This window comes from Erpetoichthys calabaricus, chromosome 3 (genome assembly GCF_900747795.2).
Source record: "Erpetoichthys calabaricus chromosome 3, fErpCal1.3, whole genome shotgun sequence".
NCBI classification, from domain to species: domain Eukaryota; kingdom Metazoa; phylum Chordata; class Cladistia; order Polypteriformes; family Polypteridae; genus Erpetoichthys; species Erpetoichthys calabaricus.
In genome coordinates this window covers 85,994,006-86,015,214 of record NC_041396.2, presented here as the reverse complement: position 1 = coordinate 86,015,214, position 21,209 = coordinate 85,994,006, and the positions used below count along the sequence as shown (strand labels likewise).

Sequence of the window (21,209 nt, the reverse complement as noted above, 5' to 3'; positions counted from 1 at the left end):
CACAGACAGAGACAAAATCATTGACCATAAAAGCATAATGCACATATTTAGGGACTACTATAAGTTCTTTTATTCTACTCAGTTTAATGAAGAAAAGACACAATCTAATGCGTTTTCTGATACATTACGGATACAACAACTAGATACTCTCGGTGCAGAGGAATTGGATAAACCTCTGGCACTATCAGAATTACTAGATGCTATAAGTTCCCTTCGGAATGGGAAAGCAGCAGACCCTGATGGCTACCCAGCCGAATTTTATAAAAAATTCTCAAGTTAGCTCCCTTTTTATTAGCAACATTTACAAAAGCTAGAGACAATAAAATTCTACCTCAAACGTTTTGCCAAGCATTAATTACCATCTTTCCTAAACAAAATAAGGACTTATTACAATGTGAATCATATAGACTAATGTCACTTTTGAATAATGATGTTAAGATACTCTCCAAAGTCCTGGTTAGAAGGATTGAGAAAGTGCTTCCTTCAGTAATATCACAAGACCAAACTGGATTTATTAAAGGCAAACATTTAGCTTCAAATCATCTATGCTTGTTTAATGTAATATGTGCACCCACAAAGTCTAATACCCCAGAGATGATAATATCTTTGGATGCAGAAAAAGCATTTGATATAGTTGAATGGAACTACCTTTTCACTACATTGGAGATATTTGGGTTTGGCCCGAACATATATGCATGGGTCAAACTACTATATAACAGGCCAGAAGCTTCAGTTTGTATTAACAACATTATTTTAGACTACAGTACTTCAAACTAGAATGGGATACTAGACAAGGCTCCTCCTTGTCACCACTGCTTTTTACAGTCGCCTTTGAGCCACTGGCAGTTCACTGTCAAAGTACTTATGAGATAAATGGGATTATCAGGAAGGACTTGAACAGAAAATTTCACTATATACAGATGTTATGGTACTATATATGTCAGATCCACAAAATACTGTGCGGGCAGTCCTAACGGCACTAACAGAATTTCAAAAGATTTCTGGTCTCAGAATTAATTTGAATAAAAGTGTGCTCTTTCCAGTGAACTCTCTAGCACACAATACTAGATTGGACACCTTCCCTTTTATCATCGCAGATCAGTTTAAATACCTAGGGGTAAACATCACAAGTAAACATAAAGTTCTTTATCAACAACATTTTGCTGTCTGCATGGAAAAACTTGAGCAAAACTTGCATAGATGGTCTACCCTCCCATCTCACTTTAGCTGGAAGAATTAACACTGTCAAGATTAGTATCCTTCCTAAGCTTCTTTTTCTATTGCAAACCATTCCCATATACATCAATACAGTAATCCCTCCTCCATCGTGGGGGTTGCGTTCCAGAACCCCCTGCGAAAGGTGAAAATCTGCGAAGTAGAAACCATATGTTCATATGGTTCTTTTTATATATTTTAAGCCCTTATAAACTCTCCCACACTATTATAAACATTTCACGCACAATTATACAGCATAAACCCTTTGTATTCTCTTAGATATTAGGTAAGATTCATTGAAGTTATGTATGTAAACACAGTTTATATACAGTAAAACCTAAATATTATTTTAAAGATATCGAGCGTCTCCGATATCACATATGTTACAGCCATTACGACAGACAGGCCACCAGCAATAAATACGTACAATGCAAGAAAAATTGTATACAGTAAAATGTGTGTACAGTGACACTAAACTATGTACATGTAATAAGTACTGTACGTAGATAATTAATTATGGTTACTCACCAACAATGACACGACGACTTGTCCGATACCGATGAGTTTAATTTTACTGCACAACAAAGGATAGCGTTACAGCTCTTCTAAAGGAGCCTCTTCAGGCGACTGTGTAGCACCGCCGTTGTTCTTCTTCCAGCAGTCTTCAATCCAAATCCCTAAAGCAGATTCCATCCAGACTACTGCCTTATCACATCCACTTGCAACTCGTTTTGTGCCCTGGTTAAAGAACACTGCGGCCGTAGATCTTATATGCTTTTCCTCCTTTTTAAATAAAAAGAATCGTGGACTCATTGATGCCATAATGGTGTCCTGCAGCGGTGTAGCTGTTCCCTTCCTTCAACATATCCAAAACTTTTACCTTTTCTGCAATCATTTGCATCTTCTGTTGTCGCTTGTACACAGCCCCTGAAGCAGTAGCAGGAGCACGTTAATGCTGAATGAGTGAGATGAGACTTCCTGGTTAATGCAGCACTCCGTCGCTGAGCCAATCAGCACACAGGAACTTGCTCAACGGAAAGAATCCTAACACATCTCTTTTAAATCAGTGGGTAACTGATGTTATATATTATTTGAAATTGGAAAAAATCAAATTCTCACGTAGGGGATCTGTGAGTTTTTTTTTTAAACCTGGCAAGATCTAATCAATAACATTTTAGAATAAGCATTTACTTTGAGGAAGTGGATTCTCTTCCCTTTTTTAATTAATTTATTTATCTGTTTATTTTTTTATTTTTCCTACTCTTAAAGTTTTACTCTGTTGGCCTAGCTCTCTTTCTTAGGGGTGGGGGTTGATTTGACTTGAACTTAGTTCTGTAAAATTAGACTTGCTTGTGTGGAATTTATTTGCTTCTAATAAAATCAATTTAAAAAAAAAAAATGTTGATTGATCGGTTAATTACCAAACACAACTAGCAATATCTGCTGACATTACATCATCCTTCATTAAAGTATTGTCGGTTAGCTTTTTTTTAAGCAATTTACAGTTTCTGCTGACCCATTAATTCATTAGTATTAGTTTTTCAGAAAAATGCATTTATTATAGGAATAATAATTTCCGTTTACAATTCAATAACTTCTTTAAAATATGTTGTCTGCTCACCAATCTGCCACTGTAAGTTTTATTAGCCTTTTAAGGCTTCACACAGTCTCCTATTTATTGGCTGTGCCCTTAATTATTAAGTTTGTATGAAACTGAAGACAGGACTCTTGTATAAGAGGGAGAGGTGGGTGTTCATTTCAAATGTGTGACCTAGTGTGAAGGGGCTTCCCGTTTGCAGGCTACTTTCATTTTCAGGAGTTATTTGTTATTGTTTATTTGTTTTGAAGCAGTAATGGATATCAGTATGCACGTATTTGACCCTGTACCATTTCTCTTTTGACCTTTGCATACGTGTACTCTGGAAAAAGTCAGTGTCAAAGTTAGTTTAAAAGTTCTTTTTCCTTCTCATAGATGGAAAGCTGATTGATGGGGACACCATACAACTAGAAGATGGAACCACTGCATACATCCAGCAGGTTACAGTCCAACAGAAAGGTCAGTAAACTATTAATTATTTAGTTAGTACAGCATCATATTTGCCAAGGTGGTGGAGACAGTATTTTTTTGCTCAAAATCAAGTAGTTTCTAGCATTTTACAATACTAATAAGATTCATTAGGATTGAGTGATTCATTTTGGAGTTATCATGACCACAAAGTGACATCCTCACACACGCACACACACACACACACACACACACATGCACACACACACACACATACATGCACACACACACATACATATATACAGGGACATTCCCTTGAAAGTAGCCAACATGTAAATCCATTAAAACTCTAGTCAAAAGTTTGCCCCATGACAGTAATTTCTCTGTATCTGTAACTATAGCAAATGATGTGCTCAGTGCAACAGGGCAGACTTTTTAATACTCATGTACTTCTGCCAGACTTTACTGTTAAATATGGTGCCAGATTAAATAGACATTCTCTGTTGCATAACCATGCTACATTACCTTATTCCATTTCATGGTTTGATAAAGTGATTGTGATGTAAATCAGTATCTTATGATAGAAAAGTCATTTTCATCATTCTATTCATCTTTTCTAAACTACCCATTTCCAATGCATGCTAAAAAAACTTTGCCTTATTTGGAGAGTTTTCTCTCTGTGTTAGTTCTGTTTCTGACAATTTAAAAAATGAATTGTAGTTGACCGTCTGACTCAGATCTGTTCTTATAAGCAAGTGAAAGAACAAAGGGGCTTAACTTATCAAAAAACATTAACCTTAAATTGTTGGGTTTTTTGGATTTGGGGTAACCTGCTAACCTGATGATCAAGAGAAAAATGAAAAAATAGCCTGTTCTTAAGGATAAAAGTTTATTGAAGCACTTCTCTTTCTATTAGAACTATGATGTCGCTCTGTGTTCCAGTTAAATGTTTGTTATAAGAAGTCAATTTAAATTTAATAATGCATATTAAGCTCTGTTTCATACAGAATATGCATGATCTAGAAATATTACAAATAATAAATATACAGTAATCCCTCCTCCATCGCGGGGGTTGCGTTCCAGAGCCACCCGCGAAGTAGGAAAATCCGCGAAGTAGAAACCATATGTTTATATGGTTATTTTTATATTGTCATGCTTGGGTCACAGATTTGCGCAGAAACACAGGAGGTTGTAGAGAGACAGGAACGTTATTCAAACACTGCAAACAAACATTTGTCTCTTTTTCAAAAGTTTAAACTGTGCTCCATGACAAGACAGAGATGACAGTTCTGTCTCACAATTAAAAGAATGCAAACATATCTTCCTTTTCAAAGGAGTGCAAAGCAAGCAGTCAAAAAAAAAATCAATACGGCTTTTAAGTATGCGAAGCACCGCCAGTACAAAGCTGTTGAAGGCGGCAGCTCACACCCCCTCTGTCAGGAGCAGGAAGAGAGAGAGAGAGAGATAGCGAGAGACAGATAAAAAAAATCAATACGTGCCCTTTGAGCTTTTAAGTATGCGAAGCTCCGTGCAGCCTGTCCTTCAGGAAGCAGCTGCACACAGCCCCCCTGCTCACACCCCCCTACGTCAGCGCAAGAGAGAGAGAGAGAGAGAGAGAGAGAGAGAGAGAAAGAGAAAGTTAGCTGGATAGCTTTTCAGCCATCTGCCAATAGCGTCCCTTGTATGAAATCAACTGGGCAAACCAACTGAGGAAGCATGTACCAGAAATTAAAAGACCTATTGTCCGCAGAAACCCGCGAAGCAGCGAAAAATCCGCGATATATATTTAAATATGCTTACATATAAAATCCGCGATGGAGTGAAGCCGCGAAAGGCGAAGCGCGATATAGCGAGGGATCACTGTATCTCAATTCTAAAAAACAATCTGTAATCTTCAAAATCTGTCTGCAAGAAAAACACAGTAATTACAGCTTCTACCTCACAACCTCAGGAGCCCATTCATATCTTGGCCGTGTTGCTCTCAGTGTGGTGTTTGTATGCTCTTATTTTGTCCATATGGGTTTTCACTCCTGTTTCAAAGACGTGGTGTGTTGAATGAGGAATATGCATTTTGATGCCCTGGGGTCTTAACTGGGATTGTTTCCAATCATTTGACCAGTGGAGTTGGGATAGGCTTCTACTCTCCATAACCCTACCCTTTACTGGAGTGAGTTCAAAAAATGGATGGATGTTTATATAGGATCACTTCCAGTTTAACATAGTCAGTCTATATATAGTTAGGCCCATTAGTATTTGGACATTGAGAAAGTTGTTATTTTAACTTATTACCAAAGTATATTGGATTTGTAGCTGTATTATGAATGAGGTCTGAAAGTGCAGACTGCCAGCTTTAACTTGTGAATTTACATAAAAATTAGTTGAATGGTTTAGGAATTATAAAAATGCTGTATGATGTCTCCTCCATCTCAAGTGATAAAAAGTAATTGGACACTTGCCTGGGAAATTGTTCCATGGTCAGGTGTGGACAGTTCCTTCATTATTTATTTAACAAATAAGCAGGGAAAAGGGCTGGAGTTGATTTCAAGTGTGGAATTTGCATATGGAAGCTGATGCTGTGAGTCCTCCGTATGAGGTCTAAAGAGCTGTCAATACAAGTACAGCAAGGCATCATTAAGCTGAAAAATAAAGTAGACCCATCTGAGAGATGGCAGAAACATTAGGAGTGGCCAAATGAACAATTTTGTACATCCTTAAAAAGAAGAAATGCACTGGTGAGCTCAGCAGCACCAAAGGGCTTCGATGACTATGGGAGACAACTGTGCTATATGATCGCAAAATTTGTTCCTTAGCAATGAAAAATTCTTTCACAACATCTAGCCAAGTCAAGAACACCCACCAGGAAGAAGATGTATCATTGTCAAAGTCTACAATCAAGCAAAAACTTCATGAAAATAAGTGCAGAGCATGTACCACAAGGTGAAGACCACTGATAAGCTTCAAGAATTGGAAGGCCTGCCCAGTTTTCCAACCATTTTCTTTTGACAGATGAAAGTAAGATACACATATACAAGAATGAGGGAAGGAGAAGGGAAGAAATAGCTCATGATCTGAAGCATACACATCATCTGTGTAACAACAACAGCATTTTTTTATTTATATAGCACATTTTCATACAAACAATGTAGCTCAAAGTGCTTTACAAAATTGTCAAAGAAAACGTTACATGAAGAAAAAAACAATTAAGAATAGGCAATAATATTAAAAAATAAGTAACAAAAGAAAAAGGTACGGTCAGATGGCTATGAGGACAGAAAAAACAAAAAGGCTCCAGATAGGATGGAGAAAAACAAAATGTTCAGGGGTTCTAAGGCCTAAAGACTGCCCAGCCCCCACTGGGAACTACCTAACAAATGTTCGCAAATCAGTCCTCTTTGTTTTCAGGCTTCATATGATAGAATTTGATGAAGTCTGTCTCGTGGACAGTCTTCATTCCATCATCACAGGTGGCTGCATGGTGCCTTGATCAGATGGTGGTGGTGCAGATCGCCACCACAGAGAACCAGAAAAGACAGTAGAGAATAGTATCGATTAGTAAAGACTGCGATTCCCTGAAGAATGTGATAATTCCGTGTCCATATATTCTGTTAGGAATACAACTAAAATGTAGTTATGAAAAAGCCAAATTAAAATAATGGGTTTTAGGCAGTTTTTTAAAATGTTCCACAATATTAGAATTCCATTGTGTAACATGACAGAGGCAGTGTTATGGCATGGGCATGTATTGCTGCCAAAGGACTTGTGTCACTAGAGTGTGTTGATGATATGATTGCTGACAGAAGCAGCAGGATGAAATCTAAAGTGTAAAAGGGCTAAACTGTCTGCTCAGATTCAGGCAAATGCTACAGAAGTGATAGGACGGTGCTAAATAAATGAAAAAATACTAAGAAAACAAAACTAATTTATAATCATTTTTATCTACTTGGTTAAATTACATATAAGATTTATGCACTTTCTTGTTCTTTTTTTTGGCCATTGTAAAAATGTTTTTGAGCTAAACTTCATAGGCAAGATAAACGTCAGAATAATACACGGCATACAAAATCACCTGTTCTCATACATGAAAAAAAACAAAAAAAAACACATTTCAAAAATAATATTTTATTTGGTTAAATAGCAGAACATAAATCAAAGGCACACACAAAGAATAAATAATAACTGCTAACCTATATGATTTCATAGCTTTAATACTATATTACCCTATGAGAAATAAAAATGACTTTCATTTTTATAACTATAAAGTAAAGGGCTTTCATGGGTGGAAAAATTAAATGAGCCTCACCATTACAGACAGCAGAAGTATGCAAATGCTTGAGTGGGAGTTCACTTTAATTTTCATCCATGGCTATAGTTTAAAAAAAGTACACTTCAAATATGCGTTTGTCGTTCAGGAACTGCCTACACACTCTGGCCACATGAGGCCGGGCATTGTCTTCCACCTGGAGAAACCCACGGCATAAGGTCTGACAATGTGGCTCTGAAGATTTCATCCTTGTACCTAAAAGCAGTTGAGGTACTGTCGCCTAGCATGTGGGAGGTCTGTGTGACCCTTCAAGAATATGCCTCCCCAAACCATCACTGGCCCACCAAAAACCAGTCATGCTGGATGATGATGCAGGCTGCACTTCATTCACCATGGCATCACCAGACTCTTTCACGTCTGTCACATGTGCTCAGTGTGAACCTGCTCTTATCTGTGAAGAGAATGGGGCACTAATGGTGGTGCTGCCAATTTTAGCATCTTCTGGCGAATACCAAACAAGCTGCACAGTGATGGGCTGTGGACACAGGTCTCACTAGATGACATCGGACCCTCTTGCCACTCTTATGGAATCTGTTTCTGACAGTTTGGTCAGAAACATGAACTCCAGGAACCAGCAAAAGATCATTTTGTAGGGCTCTAGCAGTGCTTCTCCAGTTCCTCCTCACACAAAGGACCAGACACCAGTCCTGCTGATGGGTAGCTGGCGTTATATAGCCCTGTCTAGCTCTCATTGTGTAGCGGCCCATCTGCTGGTATCTCATCCATGCTCTTGAGACTGTGCTGGGAGACACAGCAAACCTTCTTGCAATGGTACATATGGATGTGCTATCCTGAAGAAGGTAGACTACCTGTGCAACTTGAATTGGCTGCAGGTACCGCCTCATGCTACCAGTAGTGACAAGGACACTAGTAAAACACAAACTAGAGAAGAATCTGTCAGGAAGAATAAGGAGAGAGCAATTGTCTGTGGCCACCACCTGTAAAATCATTCCCTTTTTGGGGGTTGTTACTTTCATTTGCATCAAAGAAGGTGAAGTTGATTCACAATCACTTATACTTCCTAACTGGACAGACTGATATCCCTGAAACTTGACTTGGTGTTAGACTGTGATGATTAAGGGATCCCTTAATTATTTGAGCAGTGTAGTTTCATATGGTACTTGACAGTAACTACAATAAAAAGAAATGTTGGTAAGTTCATCACAAGAAAAACAATGCAAAACAGATTCATCCCCGTGTCATTAAATATTATCTGATTCAAGGTGCATAATATAAAGATTCATTTTTTTGATGGAAAACTTTTTTACCAGCCATTTGTTAATCTTTGGTTAGAAGATGAAATCACTTTTTGATATGTGTGCTTACATAACTGTCTGGTGTACGTTGCCAATTTGGAAACAAAAATGCATAAACTAGCACACAGATCACAATCGGACATCACATATCTGAAATCTGGCTTTGTATTCCGTCTACATCAAAATGACTACTCATAGATATAAGGAATGTGTTCCCATACAACTATATTATACTGAAGCCACATTTGTTCCAGTAAAACTACATGATAATGAAGCCACATACCATTACTCAGTTAGAAGATGAAACCTGTCAGTCGCAAAATAAAATCATACTGTATGTCACTAAAATGCATTTATGTTCTGGCTTGCCAAAATTATGCAGAAGATGGTCTGTATTGTATCTTTTTGTCTTTTTAATCACTTAAAAATATCTTGAAATAAAAAACTTAAAATAATTGAGTGTTTACATGCATTCAGTTTCATTTATCTGTTTTCTGATTTGTTACACTGCCTGAATGGATGAATTTTCATTGCTTGTTCACCTAAATACAACTCCTAAAATGTTCCAGGTACCCCGATAACTTTTAATTAAATATATAAAGTATTGTGGAAACAACAATAAACAGGTTATATGAAAAGGGGTAAAGAAAACTATAACAACAGTAACAGAGGAATGCAGAACCTGGAAGAACTGCAGTTTTAAGGAAATTAGATACAATATTCCTGATAAAAATTGTGCCTGCAGTTTGAAACGGAAAAATTGTGCCTGCAGTTTGAAACGGTTTGACATTTTCTGTCTGTGGGTACAATGAAAATCTTAGAGGCTCAACTGTGCACATGAAGGACTCGAGGTCCCAATGGGGTAAATATGGAACATAACCTATCAAGGTAGATGCTGTTGCTGGTGTACCGAGTTTAGTGATTACCGAGTGTACAGACTTTAGTCATACATAGATTGTCTCATCTGTGTATCACATTTTAAAAAATATTTACGTGCACATGTGTGTACACATGACATTTAAAGCAAACTTTGACTGTATGGCAAGAAAATGTGAATTTATTATATTTTTTTCTGAAATATATGTTTACTTTCAAAATATGAGAAACTGCTTTCTGATCATTTTCACCTATAATCTTAAGTTCGTTACAGAGTGCAGAACATATTTGTGAATGTTAATAGACTTGACGTGTGGAGGCTGAAATGAATAGAAATCAAAAACTCTACCTTTTAAGGCAAAGGTCTAATTCACTTTTTACAGCTCCTATTTTGATTTAAGGTCATTCCAAAATCCACAAAACTTGTGTTATATATATTAGGTCTGCAGGCTCAAAAAATCCATTAACAATATCAAATATGAAGAAGTTTAAGACCAAAATAATATTTTCCTATTAGAAATAGGAAATTAAACCACAAACCATGAAATAATTTTAAGAATATCTTTCATTATTATTCACATATTTTTAAAAGTCAATACAGCCCTATAACACAATAATATTACTAAACAGGACATTCTCTTTAAAATAATATAATTAACAATGACAGAAATAGTGTGCCTTCCTTTCAAACACAGTGAAAACAAATGTGAACTGTTAACTTTCTTGCCAAACTTTTTTAAAATGTATACATCCATACAAGTCTATGGTGGTAAAAGACAGGAAGGGTTGATGCTGAAGACCTGCCACATATGGCACTTATGACTCATAACTATACTGTACGGTACTTTATGTCTTGAAATGCATATCTTTTATTCATTTTGATGCAAATTAAAACATTCAGTTTACACAGGATAATGGAACTACTCAGATTCTTTATTAATTTCTGAACCCTCTCAGCGTTAATATTAATGGATACCGAAAGAACAAGAGTAAACATTTATTACGAGGGTAATCCCAAAAGTAAGGTCTCCTATTTTTTTAGAAATACAAACAACCGTTTATTTTCTATAATGTTTACATCATTTTAAAGGTTAAAGACTTACTTATTTTTCTACATAATTGCCATTTCGGTCGATGCATTTTTGTAGACGCTATGGTAGTTTTAGAATGCCCATGTCATACCAGCTCGTTGCCATGTCCTTCAGGAAGCGTTGAACCTCATCTTTCACCTCTTCGTCGGAGCAGAATCGCTTTCCGGACAAATGTTCTTTCAACTTAGGGAACAGGTGGTAGTCACTGGGTGCCAAGTCTGGACTATAGGGTGGGAGGGTGATGAAGTTCCAACCGCCGATCTTTATGCATGTTTTCCTCAACATTCGCGACTCTCTTGTCGGAAATTGACGGTCTCCTGCGTGAACTTTGCACTTGGCGGTAGCATTCAACAGGAGCTCCATTTTCAAGGGCTGCCAAGCCAAGATTGAGCATCCCAGCGAAGCCGCACATGCTTGTTTGGGAGTGGAGGAAGCACCAATCACAACAGTGTGGCCAACAGCCGTATGAACAGTTTCTCTACGTCCCCACCGCTTTGGAGACCTTACTTTTGGGATTGCCCTCGTACATTGTGCTTACAGCAAATAGCAAATAATAGCCTGCAACTCTAAACTTTCAAACCACATGCTTATTTCAAAAGTAATTTTCAAAAGTAATTTTAGAGGTCAAGTGTTGTCATGCATGCATGAGTTTTTGTCTCTGTGATTAAAGTGTACACTTTCAAACTTAATTCAAGGGCTTTAACAAAAATATTGCATAAGCTGTATTAAACAATAGCCAGTTTTTATAAATAGTCCCTCTGGCGTTTTCAGGGTCTCAAAAGTAATTGGACATTATCGTAAACATAATGATAATTTTCAATACTTGGTTGAAAACCTGTTGCAGTCAATGACTGCCTGAAGTCTGAGAGTCAAGGACATTACCAAATGTTGGGGTTCTTCCCTAGTGATGCTTTACCAGAACTTTACTTCAGCTGTCTTCAGTTACTGCTTGTTTATTGGTCTTTCTGCCTTCAGTTTTGTCTTCAGCAAGTGAAGTGCATGTTCAGTTGGGCCGACCTCAAGTGACTGACCATTACAGAATATTTTACTTCTCTGCTGTGAAAATGTGTATGTGTTGGGCCATCATCCATGTGGGGCAAAAAAGTATTTAGACAGCCACCAATTGTGCAAGTTCTCCCACTTAAAAAGATGAGAGAAGCCTGTAATTTTCATCATAGGTATACCTCAACTATGAGAGACAAAATGAGAAAAAAAAATCCAGAAAATCACATTGTCTGATTTTTGAAGAATTTATTTGCAAATTATGGTGGAAAAAAAGTATTTGGTCAATAACAAAAGTTCATCTCAATTATTATATACCATTTGTTGGCAATGACAGAGGTCAAACGTTTTCTGTAAGTCTTCACAAGGTTCTCACACACTGTTTGCTGGTATTTTGGCCCATTCCTCCATGCAGATCTCCTCTAGAGCAGTGATGTTTTGGGGCTGTCGCTGGGCAACATGGACTTTCAACTCCCTCCAAAGATTTTCTATGGGGTTGAGATCTGGAGACTGGCTAGGCCACTCCAGGACCTTGATATGCTTCTTACGAAGCTACTCCTTCATTACCCGGGCGGTGTGTTTGGGATCATTGTCATGCTGAAAGACCCAGCCATGTTTCATCTTCAATGCCCTTGTTGATGGAAGGAGGTTTTCACTCAAAATCTGACGATACATGGCCCCATTCATTCTTTCCTTTACACGGATCAGTCGTCCTGGTCCCTTTGCAGAAAAACAGCCCCAAAGCATGATGTTTCCACCCCTTTGCTTTACAGTAGGTATGGTGTTCTTTGGATGCAACTCAGCATTCTTTCTCCTCCAAACACGACGAGTAGAGTTTTTACCAAAAAGTTCTATTTTGGTTTCATTCCTCTTCTGGATCATCCAAATGCTCTCTAGCAAACTTCAGACGGGCCTGCACATGTACTGGCTTAAGCAGGGGGACACGTCTGGCACTGCAGGATTTGAATCTCTGATGACGTAGTGTGTTACTGATGGTAGCCTTTGTTACTTTGGTCCCAGCTGTCTGCAGGTCATTCACTAGGTCCCCCCGTGTGGTTCTGGGATTTTTGCTCACCGTTCTTGTGATCATTTTGAACCCATGGGCTGAGATCTTGCGTGGAGCCCCAGATCGAGGGAGATTATCAGTGGTCTTCTATGTCTTCCATTTTCTAATAATTGCTCCCACAGTTGATTTCTTCACACCAAGCTGCTTACCTATTGCAGATTCAGTCTTCCCAGCCTGGTGCAGGTCTACAATTTTGTTTGTGGTGTCCTTTGACAGCTCTTTGGTCTTGGCCATAGTGGAGTTTGGAGTGGGACTGTTTGAGGTTGTGGACAGGTGTCTTTTATATTGATAACGAGTTCAAACAGGTGCCATTAATACAGGTAACGAGTGGAGGACAGAGGAGCCTCTTACAGAAGAAGTTACAGGTCTGTGAGAGCCAGAAATCTTGCTTGTTTGTAGGTGACCAAATACTTATTTTCCACCATAATTTGCAAATAAATTCTTTAAAAATCAGACAATGTGATTTTCTGGATTTTTTTTTTTCATTTTGTCTCTCATAGTTGAGGTATACCTATGATAAAAATTACAGGCCTCTCTCATCTTTTTAAGTGGGAGAACTTGCACAATTGGTGGCTGACTAAATACTTTTTTGCCCCACTGTACATGGCTTAGGGAAAAAACATACTTTGTTATCATCGCTAAAAGATCTGTAAAAACACCATCCATCCATCCATTTTCCAACCCGCTGAATCCGAACACAGGGTCACGGGGGTCTGCTGGAGCCAATCTCAGCCATCACAGGGCACAAGGCAGGAACCAATCCCGGGCAGGGTGCCAACCCACTGCAGGACAGTAAAAACACCAATGTAGAATAAATATTATTGAATTTGTTTTACTATTAAATGAATAAATGATGATGTCAGCATAAAATAAAATGAGTAGCATTAGGATCAAAATGTGACTGAAAGAGAAAATTTTTTAATAAAAAAAAAAAGAAACATGATTTTACTTTAATTTATAGTAAAATAAATTTGTATAGCATTATTAATATGTTAGTGAAACATTTAATTAAAAAAAAATTACATAAAATGTAGCAAAAACAATGTTTTGATCTTTACTTTTTTTGGAGGAATTACGTTCATATAATAGTAATTTTGAAAAGTTTTTTTTTTTTATCATCATCCAAGATCTCTTTCATTTTGAGAACTGAAGAATTTTTTATTGTATTTACTAATCAGAAATTGTGTTCTTGCACTATGTTGTTATCTGCTACACCTCACATATGTTAAAGCTTTGAAATGTAAATGTGCAAATTGGAGAAGGACAAGGGAGTAATGATTTAAATTTTGAAGAAGAATATTTCAAAGAAATATTAAAACAAGTATAATATAATTGTAATGATTTGCAGTGTTGTGCCGTTTTTCAAAAATGCATCCAATGTCTTTTGATTGTGTCTTTTGGTGAACCTTCGGAGCTTTATAGCTTATTTTATAATTGTTTACAGAACCATAACTATTGGTAACTTTATTCTTCAAGATTTCTATAATCTTTCTGTTTTTAAATAATATGTATATGTTTGTAATATAGGAACTGAGAATCAATATTTGTTACTTAATTGTTCTGTCAGATAATCATATTTCATAGGATTATATCAAGCTCTGACAATTCAGTCTAAGGATATACAGATTCATTAAAAGGAGGTATATATTTTCATTAGATTTTATGCCCTTTTTCCTTTGTTTTTGTACAGTTATTTTAAGTAGTCTTCTCCTCTGTTTTGGCTTATTAAAGTAAAAAAAAAAAAAAAAAAAAAAGTAAAATTCACATGGCATGATGACACAGTATACTGTTGCTAGTATATCATCATACTTTGAGAATGTTATTTCCTGGTTTTCTTCAGTTCAGAACTGTACATTATTATACAACTTCATCAAATTAGTGGTTTGTGCAAAGAGGTCTTGCAGGATCTTGTATTTTTTCATTGTGTACAATAGACATAAACAATCATTTCTGGTACTTTTAGAGACCATGACCTTTGAAGATGGCCAACCAGTTCAGCTGGAAGATGGGACCACAGCATATATTCATCATACACCAAAAGGTAATAAAATTCTTTAGTTCTTTATCTTCAACTGTTGTAGTATCTATGTATAGTATGCTGGAAATGTAGCTTGTGTTCTGGCATATAGTACCATATTACATTTTACAAAGTTTAATTCACGTTAAGCACATTTTTAAATTGCATGTTTACAATAAATGTATTGTTTTTATTGTTTATTTATTTTTACCGCAATTGCATAAAGTGGCATTTGTAAAAGAGTCAGTCATATCATGAAACATGTCGATAGAAAGATTAATTTTCCCCCTTGTTTAATTTCAAGATGTTGCCACACATTAGTAATGAACAGAATAGCATGCTGGTGGTGTGCAACTTTTCTCACCCTTATATCAGATCTTAAAATGGTGAGGATCCTCTGTTTGTGTGAAGATGTGCCCTATTTTCTATTGTTTTCCCTGTCATAATTCAAAGACATGGAATCAAGTTGCTTGGCAAATCTAAATGTGCATGGTGAGTTTAAGTGTATTTTGGTACTTCTGTTTTCTCAAATGTGGTCAAATTTTGATTGTTACTTATGTGTATTATTATTAAAGTGTGTTATGTTACATACTTCACAGACTTTGTTTTTGCCTAGTAATGTCCTCTGGCTTTGTTAGGATGTGATCCTGAAATATATTCTTAGAAAATTTTAACTGTATTCTCGAATATTTTTAATGAATAAAGAAAAAAAAAAGAAAATGCACCAGAAGGTCTTTATATAAACTTGATCTTGTGTTTTTTGTTTCTATGTATCTGATGCATCCTTTTACAGTGATGTCATAAGGGCACACTCAAGTTATAGTCATTCTAGCATTCAAATCAAAATTCACAGCAATGAATTTTGTGTAAACCAACATCAGGAATCAAGAGTGAAAAAACATCTGCCATTAGATTGCGCTCACATCTGTCATACCTAGAATAATTGTCAAGGACTTGTGAAATACAGTATGTTTAAGTAAAGAGTGTCTTGCAGTCATAAAATATGTATTTTTTAAAAATGTTTAATACTTAGCTTGCATTGATTTATAAAGGCACAATAAATGCCAGCCTTTGTTTTATATCAAAAATTAAGATCAAGATCATTTTAAGTTTTCCTTTAACATTCCCAAAGACACATAGATTTGGTTAATTGGTGAGTTGTGGGTGGGCCCTGTGATGCACTGATGCCCTGTCCAGGGCTGCTTCCTTCTTTGTACCCAGTGCTGCTAGGGTAGGCTCTTATCCCCCATGACCCTGAATTGGATTAGGTGGGTTTGAAATTTTTATGTTTATTTTTTCCCATGACAGTTTGCATTTTACAATGTATTGTAATAGGATTATCTGGTGCAAGGCATAGGTCAGCTTTCTCTTGAAGTTTTACAATGTTTGTGCTGTTGAGTCCAGATATGTTGTGGACCAGAATAATGAACAATTTACTCTGCTATGCTAAAAACAATTTATTGTAGTAAATATTTCTTATTTACTGCAAAATAATGAAATCAGTGAACTGCTCATGACTTAGTTATGTTCCATTATCAAGAAATGCCAGTTTATTGCAGCAGACACTCAAGGAGAAAGCAAGTACCTACATGTATGGAGTTTCTGTTGTGGCAATGGAGAAAAAAAATAATGTAAATCATTTATAGCAGTGGGATCAGTTTTTTTTTTCTTTTTTTAACTTAAAAATAATTCAATTTGCATATTTGGGCAGAGTAAATGTTGATTCTTTTTAAGTGCATCACTGGTACAAATCCGATATAATGCCACTTACCAAGCTAGCCTACTTCTGTCATGATGTGCTGGATTATCTGGCTTCATCATGTCTAGTATCTTGCAACAGATCCAGTGTAATGTCATTGGAGCCATGGCAATGGAGAATGGATTTAAGATTTTGTTTATAATGGGGACACTAGAGTGTTTTTGTTATTTTGTTTCAATGTAGGTTAAGCAGTGAATTACTTATTAGTTTTAGATTTATCAACAGCACCCCAAACTTCATATCAGAAGAGCTTAGTCTCAGTTTAACTTAGAAATTGTGTTTCTGAGTCATGTGTTTGGCCATTTTTATGATAAAGTATTGGAAGTTATAGTTTCATATATAACATGTCACATTTGATAAAATGAAAGTGATAAAAAAAAAAAAACACACAAGAATATTTCCCTGCCATATATTTATGACATCAGATCCATTTTCGTAATGCTGTTTCTTGGCTGTTATTATAGTGTGAATGTCCTTGTTTTTTTGCTAAGCAGCGTCTTTGGTAGAAGGCAATTTTGTGGTTAATTCCTGTTTAATTTAATCAGATGTTGTACTCCTTCTTCATGGATGGGATTAGAAACCTTAGTTCCTAAACACATTATTCTTTTATATTGTTTTTCCTAAATATGTTAATAATACAATTACTTAATGATGAATACATCATAAGAAGGTGAAAATAGCAACCAAATAGGTTGTTACGCTATTTTGTAACTATAGTGTCTTGTTATTTGCACCTCATTTTTAATTTCCTGTTGGTTAAGTAAAAAAAAAAATAAACACATAAAATGTTTAATAAATAAGTAAAATTTAAAAAAAATGTAGAAATAGAAAAAAATTATGTCATAACACCAATAGCATTATTTTACAAGAATTTAAAATCTTCAGGAATTTAAAAGAGAAATTAATTATTTCTGAAACTGCTGGCAAATTCAAGTTCCAATTTATTGTCATATGTACTGCGAGCTGAAACAATCTGTCTGATTAAACAAACGTTTCATTTAACAGCATGAAACAGCAGTGGATTTAGAAATTGACTCAAACAAAAGCCTTTGCATTCTCAGTGTTCCTACAAGACCAGGGTGCAATGGTCTACCATACTTTAAGAAGCTATCTTCCAAAATGTTTTAATTCACCACTCTGGTTATGCAGGCACAGGACAACCTCTGGAAACATACATCAAGTTTCCTTTTTATTCAGCCTTCTGACTGTCAAGTCTAACGTAAGTCTGTTGTTGCCATAAGGGCACCTAGAATAAATTCAGACTTTTTAGTAGTCACAAATATTAGAGTGCCTTCAGTACTTTGCAGTTGACGGGCCATTTATGGTAGTTTTAATCATTACAATGAGTTTCATTCTTCATTGAGATTGTCTGTATGCTTCATAGTGTGAAGACACCATCTTTAAACAAACTTCAGTGCTACAGTCTACTAAACCAAGAATTTTTGTTTTTTTGATGCTTGTTCGATATAATGTATGTCAGCATGCTTTATTCTTGATGATTTTTTTTTTTTTGTGACAATTTTTTTTCTGCCATTATTTACTCTTCACATACTCTAACAAGGTTTTATGTAACATAAAACACTAATTCCATCCTCTTAATCAAATTCAGGGTCAGGGTAACAAAGAAGTTTACAAACTAATTAACCATACTACAAAACAAGATAAAAAGCATGTTGAAACTTTACTTACAAAACAACACTACATAATCAAATATAAAATTAAATACAAATTGCAAGAAAAAAAAATAGTAAAAAAAAAGTTTTACCAATTGTTTACCAGACGGCTATGATCCAAATGCTGTGGAAGCTGTCCAGCTGGAGGATGGAAGCACAGCATATATTCACCATCCCATGACTATGCAGGCAGGTGGCGCCAACTTAGTAGTCCACACAGATGGAGGACTTGAAGAACTGACCTCAGAAGAGACCACTGTGGACACAGACACAATCAGTACTCTGGAGCAGTATGCTAGCAAGGTAATTTGGGTTTTTAAGATGAATGGCTACATCAGACATCTAAACTTGAAAACCTGTACAGGCTGACACTTAAACTTTACTTCCAAGTATTACTTCTTACTATGTAATCTTTACATAGGTGTTAGTATGGATTTTAATAGCTTGGTAAAAAAATGTCTTCTTTTGAATATTTCTGTTGAATGTCTTGAATGAGTATTTATGTATGAATATTTTGACACGGCTTATTTTCAGAAGGAAGCTGAATCTTTGTTTAAAAACTAAATCTGTTTTATACATACAATTTTTATTAAAAGGGAAATTCGTCTGTGATGACGTTTGCAAAAGACAACCATTGACCAAGTCTTTAAATGTGTTTGCAGGTACAAATTTTTGCTTTAACAAGCAGGATGATGATTCCACACATTTATTTGGTTTTAATTTTCTATGCCTGTTATGTATTTACACTTGTGAGAAACAGCATGTGCTTGTACATACAGTACTGTTTATGTTTTCATAATGTTCTTTAATTCACCTAGAATTTATTGGTAATATTCTCTGTAGCTTAAATTGTTAAAGTAAAGGGAGGAACGTAAATTATGCGTTTATAATAAAGGGTTCTAGAGTTCCTTTAAAAGTGTCAGAGTAAATAAAAGTCTACTGTGGAGTGAACAGTCAACTCACTATCATGGCACTTTAGTGTCTCAGTTAAATAATAGTTATTTTACTTTATGAAGAAGTCAAAGTTACAATGCCTAAAATGCAAATTCACAGGATTATGCATTTTACAGAATGCACCAAGACAGGGAGACACTGGGTCTATATATTGGGTTTGAACGTTAACACTTAGCTAATAAAGAAAACTTTGAGGTAGAATGAACAATAGAAAGAGAAACATTAAAAGGACTGTTGTGGAATACTTTTTAGGGGGCTTTTACTAATTCAAATAATAAGAAAACTATTGCAAGCTGTAGCATGAATCCAGTAGCAAAATATTTATGTTTTGTTTTTTATGTCTTTAACTCTTTTCAATATATTGTAGTTAAATTTGTTAATAAAGTTTTTGTTTGTGGCAGATATCTGAGTCTGCAGTTAGTCAAAACTTAACCGGCACAAATGGACTTCAGCAGATGGACTCCCCTGAGGAACACCCTGCTGTGCAGGTGAGAGTAGATATTAATATATCAGATTAATCAAAATCAAGCTTACAGTTTATAACACAGTTTTAATATCTTGACAGCAACAACCTGTAGTTTTATACCTCTAACATGAAGTAAGCTGCAGCTTCTCTTGTTTGTGAGGTTGCTGAGAACCAGTTTCTCATATCAGAGGCAGTGGGCTAAAGTGAAATGATCTACTCTCTGCGATCTGAAGTGCTCTTCCCGTGTCACTTCTGGCAGGTCTTGTTTGAGGGGGAGCCACAGAGCTCTGGGAAGTTGCAGCAAGGCGGTGACAAGTCCTTTCGCTGTGATTATGAGGGCTGTGGCCGTCTTTATACCACAGCTCATCACCTAAAGGTATGGCACTGTGCACCTCACCAAGTGATTTTGCCACACCCATCACGTTTCCAAATAATTATGCATGGTTCTTAAATTACTTGTTTATTCATCTCTTTTGCTTGAAAGTGAAGCATGAAGCTCTAGAATGTTTACCATTACTTGTGTCTGTAGGTTCATGAAAGAGCACATACAGGTGACAGACCATACAGGTGTGATGTGCCAGACTGTGGAAAAGCCTTTGCTACAGGCTATGGCTTGAAAAGCCACATCAGGACTCACACAGGAGAAAAACCCTACAAGTGTCCAGAAGACATGTGTACGAAGGCATTCAAGACATCAGGGGACCTCCAAAAGCATATCCGAACTCACACAGGTAGTCTGATGGCCCTGTTCTGTAGTGCACATAACTGGTTGACTGAAGACAGCCCCAGGTCAGGTTAATGCACCCTTCCGCAGTGTTCCTTCAAGCTTTTTTCTTTTTCTTTTTTCTGTTTGTTTTCTTGCATAATTTAACAAGGGAAAAGGAATAATCTGAGCAGGGGCCATCACTCCTGTCAAGTGCCTGGTTAATAAAAAGCACATCTTAAAATAAGATCTTCAAAATTATTTTATTATTTATTTATAAAATAAAGAGGAAAATAATTGGCACAATTCTCCTGATGTTATTAAATTTATAATATTTTTCTCTTGTTTTTATTTATTTTCCCTTAGACCATTGAGAGCTGATCCTACAATCTACGCCATAAAATCCATATTAATCTCTGGGGATTTGTATTTTGGTTATGTGTTCCTTTTCTAGGTGAACGACCCTTCAAGTGTCCATTTGAGGGCTGTGGCCGCTCTTTCACCACTTCAAACATACGCAAAGTTCATATTCGCACTCACACTGGGGAGCGGCCATACTTGTGTGAAGAACCAGGATGTGGACGGGGGTTTGCTAGCGCAACCAATTTTAAGAATCACATGAGAATACACACAGGTTGGTAGTTGGGACTCTGTTCAGCTCAAATCCACAAAGGGATAAATGGTAGCTCACCAGTTTGTCAGAAGTATAAGATTGTCCAATATTCTACAGAAATAAAAATAGCTTTCTGTGGCAAGCATTCATTACAATTAACCTTTGCCACCTTTTTCAATAATCTATGACAGG

General features: G+C 36.2%; 1 protein-coding gene across 7 annotated transcripts in view; it reads left to right on the top strand.

Moving 5' to 3' along the window:
• Nucleotides 1–21,209, top strand: part of znf76 (zinc finger protein 76) — a 51,164-nt gene that overhangs the window by 13,727 nt on the left and 16,228 nt on the right. For 6 of the 7 annotated variants that reach the window (XM_051924644.1, XM_051924647.1, XM_051924645.1 and 3 more), the window contains 7 exons: nucleotides 3,188–3,271; nucleotides 14,796–14,873; nucleotides 18,388–18,584; nucleotides 19,637–19,723; nucleotides 19,961–20,077; nucleotides 20,231–20,432; nucleotides 20,859–21,038. In XM_051924644.1, coding sequence (XP_051780604.1) covers nucleotides 3,188–3,271; nucleotides 14,796–14,873; nucleotides 18,388–18,584; nucleotides 19,637–19,723; nucleotides 19,961–20,077; nucleotides 20,231–20,432; nucleotides 20,859–21,038 — 945 coding nt within the window. The remainder of the gene's footprint in view (nucleotides 1–3,187; nucleotides 3,272–14,795; nucleotides 14,874–18,387; nucleotides 18,585–19,636; nucleotides 19,724–19,960; nucleotides 20,078–20,230; nucleotides 20,433–20,858; nucleotides 21,039–21,209) is intronic. The other variant, XM_051924649.1, reaches the window with a different exon arrangement.